The sequence below is a fragment of the Propithecus coquereli genome, unplaced genomic scaffold, assembly GCF_000956105.1.
Source record: "Propithecus coquereli isolate 6110/MARCELLA unplaced genomic scaffold, Pcoq_1.0 Scaffold66, whole genome shotgun sequence".
Taxonomy (NCBI): Eukaryota; Metazoa; Chordata; class Mammalia; order Primates; family Indriidae; genus Propithecus; species Propithecus coquereli.
Window position 1 is genome coordinate 3540424 of NW_012152618.1, and position 6630 is coordinate 3547053.

The 6630-nt window shown below is 35.5% G+C and overlaps 1 protein-coding gene across 1 annotated transcript in view; it reads left to right on the plus strand.

Moving 5' to 3' along the window:
- The window catches only part of LYST (lysosomal trafficking regulator), a 155321-nt gene that overhangs the window by 66542 nt on the left and 82149 nt on the right, over window positions 1–6630 (plus strand). Inside the window, exons 25-27 of the mRNA XM_012660158.1 lie at window positions 77–88; window positions 1534–1700; window positions 2348–2500. Coding sequence (XP_012515612.1) covers window positions 77–88; window positions 1534–1700; window positions 2348–2500 — 332 coding nt within the window. The remainder of the gene's footprint in view (window positions 1–76; window positions 89–1533; window positions 1701–2347; window positions 2501–6630) is intronic.

A 6630-nucleotide genomic window follows, 5' to 3' on the forward strand; every position in this document is an offset into this window, starting at 1 on the left:
TGTATGTTTTTCATCACTTTCAACAAAGTTTGGTTAAAAAGAGAGTATTTATATGACCTACTTTTAGGTATTTATAACTTGAAGACAAGTAGAATAAATTTAACTGCCCCCAAATATATTTACCAGCCTTCCATGATAGACCATAAAAATTATTATCCCGATCAGGAATAGAAAATTGAGGGTTAGAGAGATACAGCAACTCATTGAGGATCACACAGCGAGTAAATAGAATTGATATTGAATCTCACTTCAAAAGCCTATATTTTGAACTTGCCATGCTGTCCTATTATTAGCATACTATATAACTATCTACTACCATAAATTAGCTTCTAATAGCCAAAAGTACATTGGCAAATGGCTGCCTACCCAATAGATTAACAGCTTTAAAAAAATATGTTGGGAGATTAGATTTTTATTTAGATTTTGTACATTTGGTGTCTACATTTGTGATATATAGTATAATATTTGTATTAGAATAATATTAAACTATGAATCTCCAGAAGCACCATCTTGTTGCACATTTTTTTTCTGGAATAATCAGGAAGAACTTGTTGCACATTAAAGCATTAAATGTTATCTATGCTTTTATGGAGAGAACAGAGCATATCTTTACTGATTCTCTAGGCCAAAGAAAGACTCTTTGTACTCAGCCGAGTTCAACTTATAGGATACCTGTTACATTTAGGGTCTGTGTGCTTGGCATATGGGAAATGCAAAGAAATACAAAGTATTTTATTTCCACAAAACACTTTGCCTTAATTATAATACAATGTATGAAAATGGTAGGATTTGGGAAGTGTACCTGCAGGCTTATTCTGGAAGTAGTTTTTTGTTTGTTTTAAAATAAATTATACTTACTGAATGTCCCTGTATGCCACTCTATTAATTGACCTGAGACAGGTACTATTTCTAACCCTTGCTTAATTGGGAAAACATAAATGGAAAGAAGTATTTGGATCTAATGTCACACATTGAGGTAGATTATCAAGATTAAAATTGAGGGGCAGAAGTAAGTAATTCATATTTGTTAGTTATTTATAAATGATTAATGTATGTTCGAATCTATTATCTCTTTTAATCCTTAAAATAACTATAATTTATACAAGTGAGATTCAGAGAGGTTAATTAATTTAGTCAAATTCACCTTCTCTGAGAAACCTCAGAATGATCCTATTCCCACCCATACAATCTTCACCCTTAGTGTGGGCTAGGAACCTGTTTATGTATTCCCACAGTATCTGGTGTTAAGCTGTGTCGTTACACTTACTACTATTTACTGTTTCTAGTGGTGTCTTTATCTTGTACTCTGAAAAGCTATATTTTTGACAGGAGTCAAATCGTATCTTCTTATTTCTACTTCTAACATGTAATGCATATTACTTGCCATAGAGTAAGCATGAATAAATGCTAAATGACTGCATGAATGAATGCACGCTGGTAGAATAGGAATTTAAAGCAGTTGTCTTTGTCTTAAATTATTTGTTCTATTTCTTATAAATGTTCTGTTTTGTTCTTTTTTTGTTGTTTTTTTAGCATTCCTTCGAGTGAATACAAATTGCTTGCTTGTGATATACAACAGCTTTTCATAGCAGTTACAATTCATGCTTGCAGTTCCTCAGGGTCACAATATTTTAGGGTTATTGAAGACCTTATTGTACTACTTGGATACCTTCAAAATAGTAAAAACAAGAGGACACAAAGTAAGATTTAATTTTTATGGATTTTCAGGGGAGTTGTATAGTAGCCAAACATGTTATTTGAGCCTAATCCCTTTCTTCTTAGAAGCTCTTTTACTGAACGTTTAACATTAATTTTGTGATAATATCTATATCAGTTTTAAAAAGAAGCCTTTTGAGTGGCAAATGTAGAAAAAAATGATGTCTTGATGTAATTAGGAGCTGGCAACACATCAATGAAAGAAGCCACTGATTTTTCTTACCAAGCAGAGTTTAAAAGTTTACGTGGAATGGTAACGCCCATTAGTTTTCTTTAATGGCAAATGTTAAAGTGAATATGAAACAGAAAAATGTGAGAGTTGCTGGTTTAACTTTTTGCCTTGTGTACAAAAAGTCTGTTGTTTGAAACAATTATATATGATGAAATAAATTTGTCAACTAGTATTTTTTCCAGTGAAAGTTTTATAGTGGTCATTTGGAAATTTGCTTTAAAATTTGTTTTAAAGACAGTTGAAAAATGTTTACTACCATCAAGAACCCATGTTGATCAAAATTTTAAAATTTATGTCTAATAAAATATTGGCAGTTTAGATTTTTAACATAGTAATCAGTTCAATAAAAAAATTAATAACCACATAGCTTGAAAACATTCTAGTATCTTCTGTTTTTAGATATGGCTGTTGCACTACAACTTAGAGTTCTCCAGGCTGCAATGGAATTTATAAGGACCACCGCCAATCATGACTCTGAAAACCTTACAGGTTCACCCCAGTCACCCTCTGCTCTTCATCACACAGTATTTCAGAAGCGGAAAAGCATTGCTGGTGAGTATCGAAATGATATTTTAATAATGATAAATTAAAGGTAGCTTGACTTTCCTATGTTCTTATAAATATTTCTTAGTTTAAAAAGTTAAGCTATAAAATTTAAGAAAGTTTTTTTTCCCAGAGGAAACTATTCTGCTGCTTTCTTCTTTTCAGTGTTGTTCTCATTCAATTATTTCTTGAGCATCTATTATGTGCCAAGCGCTATACTAAATGTTGGAGGTACAATATTGAAAAAAACAGACACAGAGTCTGCCCTTGCAGAGATTGTGAAATAGTAGGGAAATGTGGAGGGTAGGAATAGAGATTATTATAGGACATCCTGATTTACATCAGGAGTTAGGGAGATCTCTGAGGAAATGAGATAGCAATATAAACATAAAGGATGATAAAGGAGGTAGCAAGGTAGAGAGTCAGAGGAAAAGTGTTACAGGCAGAGCAGATGGCTTATGTGAAGGTTCCCAGGCAGGGAAAAGCTGAGCTTGTTCTGAGAACTGAAAGCCATTTAGCTAGAATGTGGCACTCCATGAGAGAGTGATGCCAGGTGAGGCTGCACAGCATAGCATGGGCCAGTTCATACATAATCATACAAGACATGTGAAGGAGTTTAGATTTTATCCTCCTGGGAAGTTTTTAAGTAGGTCACATGGTATAATCAACCTTCTATTTTATAAAGATCGCTCTGTCTTCTGTGTAGAGAGTGGGTTAGAGGAGAATAAGAGAGGCAGTGGGGAGCCCAGGTGGGAGTAGTCAAGGCAGATGATGATGGCTTACACACGATTAACACATTAACTGCCACACTAGAAAAAAATTTTTTTCCTTGGGGCCATGGTGTTTTATTATGAAAATGGAATAAAAACTTCAAACACAAAACAATCCTAATGTAATGAAAAATTTGTTATTTTTTAATTGGTTTTTTTGCGCGAGTTATATGGCAACTTGAAAAATAGTTCACATGGCTCCCAAGGTGAAGAGACGTGTGAGTTACATATGCTTCATGAGGCCCTGGGCTCAAAACTAGCGTGAGTTAAGTACAGTTCACGTGGCAGTTGATGTGTTAAAATGCACATGACATCTGGGTTTGCTGTAAGTTAGTACATGTCATCAGTAAGTGTTAATATTGTTAGATTTCCTTATTTTTTCTACAAAAGCTACTATGACCTTTATATAAACACAACCCAGAAAGTTAAACACTACACATACAGGATATACACACCCATACACCACACATACACATACACACATATCTCCATAGTACTTAGGAAATTGTTTGAAGTTTAATCACACTTACTGTCTTAAGGGCTTTTAAATCCAAATCTTTCTTTCATTCATTATGTTCAATGCTATGCAAAATTTTTAAAGTATGTGAAAAATTCACCTGTAAAGAAAAGCTACTAGATACATTGTTTTGCAATAGTATAAATTTAAATTATGTTAAATAAAACTTGTAAAACATCCATGTAACTAAATTATTGAATGTAGTCTCTCCTCTTGAGCTGCCCTCCCTTTTGTACCTCTCTTTAGTCCCGGGGAAGAATTCTGTTCTTTACCAAGTCTAGCAGTAATTCTCAGCTTCCTACCTGCCAAATGATGACTTTCGGACAACTTTCCTTAGCAGGATTCCTTATATGGTCAGTGACTGTTTAGGTGGAATTCACCCTCTGTTGGTATCAGAAAGTATACCTTTACTACTCCTACTTTCTCTTTTTTGTTGATACTTATTCTCATATCCATTCCTTCTCTGCTTCCATCCCTAGATCCCTGGTTTTAGTTAATGATCAACTTGTGCCTGAGCTAACACAACAGCCCTCTGCTATTTTCTGTTTGATCTATGATTTGTCTAATAGTCTGTCATCTCTCTCTTTAGATACTTGTCACTTTAAGCCTTGGAGCCCTGCATAGCTCCAGGTTTGTTATTGTTTGGTTTTAGTTCTAATCATTTGAAAACAGATAATGGGCTTTTAGTCTTTTCACTGGACCACTCCCCTTTATTTTTCCTGACTCTTACAGTCCCTTGTAATGCTTGGGCTTATATTTTTCACTCTAAGTAAATGCAGTTTCTGTAAGCTATATGAGGATTATAGAATCCTACAAATTTTGAGCTTAATATAAGACCTTAAAAGTCATCCAGTCCAGCTTCCTCATCTTAACAGACCCACCGCATCCTATAATCAGGGACTGCTGGAACACGCACGCCTGCGCTCTTCCCTTTGTGTCCTGCACCACATCTACTCATTTCAAGTCCATCATCTCTCTCAGGTCTTTCTCAAGAATTGTTCCTGTTTTAAATGCTTCCTTTATTTAAATTCTGTCTTTGTGAATTCAGTTCACAAAATACCACTTTATGTGTGTTTATTAATAGTTGCTGCTTAGCACTCTGGGAGGCCGAGGCGGGTGGATCGCTCAAGGTCAGGAGTTCGAGACCAGCCTGAGCAAGAGCGAGACCCTGTCTCTACTAAAAATAGAAAGAAATTATCTGGACAACTAAAAATATATAGAGAGAAAAAATTAGCCGGGTATGGTGGCGCATGCCTGTAGTCCCAGCTACTCGGGAGGCTGAGGCAGGAGGATCGCTTGAGCCCAGGAGTTTGAGGTTGCTGTGAGCTAGGCTGATGCCACGGCACTCTAGCCAGGGCAACAGAGCCAGACTCTGTCTCAAAAAAAGAAAAAAAAAATAGTTGCTGCTTTGTAATTGCTTTCAAGTTGTCATTTTACACATATATTTGGGGAAGACTTTTTTTTATTTCTTCACCACTGGTTGAAAGTTGTGGTCAAAAATATATTGGCTTTGTATGCTATAGGTACAAAAGATACAGAATGCTGAGACTCCTCTGCTTCTGAGCAATATGGTTACAAAAACCTATTCAAGTCCATTTGTGCGTGATACTAAAGTGACTTAGAGGGATTTCTGTTTCTATCATTTCTATCAATTAGATAATGATTTGTTCCTTAAAGGACTTAAAACAAGCTATTCTCTCTACTGATAAGTGTTGTGGGGGTAGGGGTTCCTAAATAGACTCATTTAGCATTTGTTGAAAACTACTGAGATAAGAGATGCCTCCAACCCACTGCACCTTCAACAGGAGTTGTTGGGACTGCCAGTGGCTGCAGCTTCCATTATGGCCACACACTGTACTCTGGGAATAGACAGATTTACCCAGACCTTGAATCTCAGGATATCCATGGCTTGCAACCAGAGTTTCTTTAGCGTACTTTCATTACATCTAGGTTTTCAGTTCTCATACTCCTGGAGGAGTTAGATACTATTTTATTGCCAGGTTAATCTTTTTACAGTCTAATTCAGGTATTCCATTCCTCTGCCCAGCAGCTCCAAGTTGCCTACTACTCAGTGAACAAAAGCTTTAATTCCTTAGCCTTTATATCTTATTTTGATGTATTAATAGCTGTATATAAGGGAGAGGGATATAATTTTGTCTAAATGGTATCATACTCTGCCTACTGTTCATAAACTGATTTCTATTTCTAATCAATATATTCAAGTTTCCATATTAATAAACGTAAATATTTTTTTTCTTTTGAGATAGGCTCTCACTCTGTTGCCAGGGCTAGAGTGCAGTGGCATCATCATAACTCACTGCAACCTCCAACTCCTAGGCTCAAGCAATCTGAGTCTCAATCTGCTGTGTAGCTGGGACTACAGGTGCACACCACCACACCCGGATAATTTTTCCATTGTTTTGTAGAGATGGGATCTCACTATGTTGCTCAGGCTGGTCTCAAACTCCTAGCTTCAAGTGATCCTCCCACCTTGGCCTCCCCGAGTGTTAGGATTACAGGCATGAGCCACCACACCCGGCCTATATTCTTTGTTTTTAATGAATGCATAATAATCTATTATATTGATGTGCCATGATCTTCTTCCCTAACTTCTATCAATAAACAAAGGGATTTTTTATTTGTTTTTTTTTTTTGGTATTATACACAAGGTAATGATATATGCTCTTTTAAATGTATTTTTTCATTTATCTGCTTATCGATATGAAAAACTTTACACATCACCCTTAATGCAGAAGGTAGAAGTAGTAAGCATTAGGGTATTATTTAAAATACTACACATACATTTAAATCATCATATATATAGTTGTATTATTAATATAATTCATATAGAA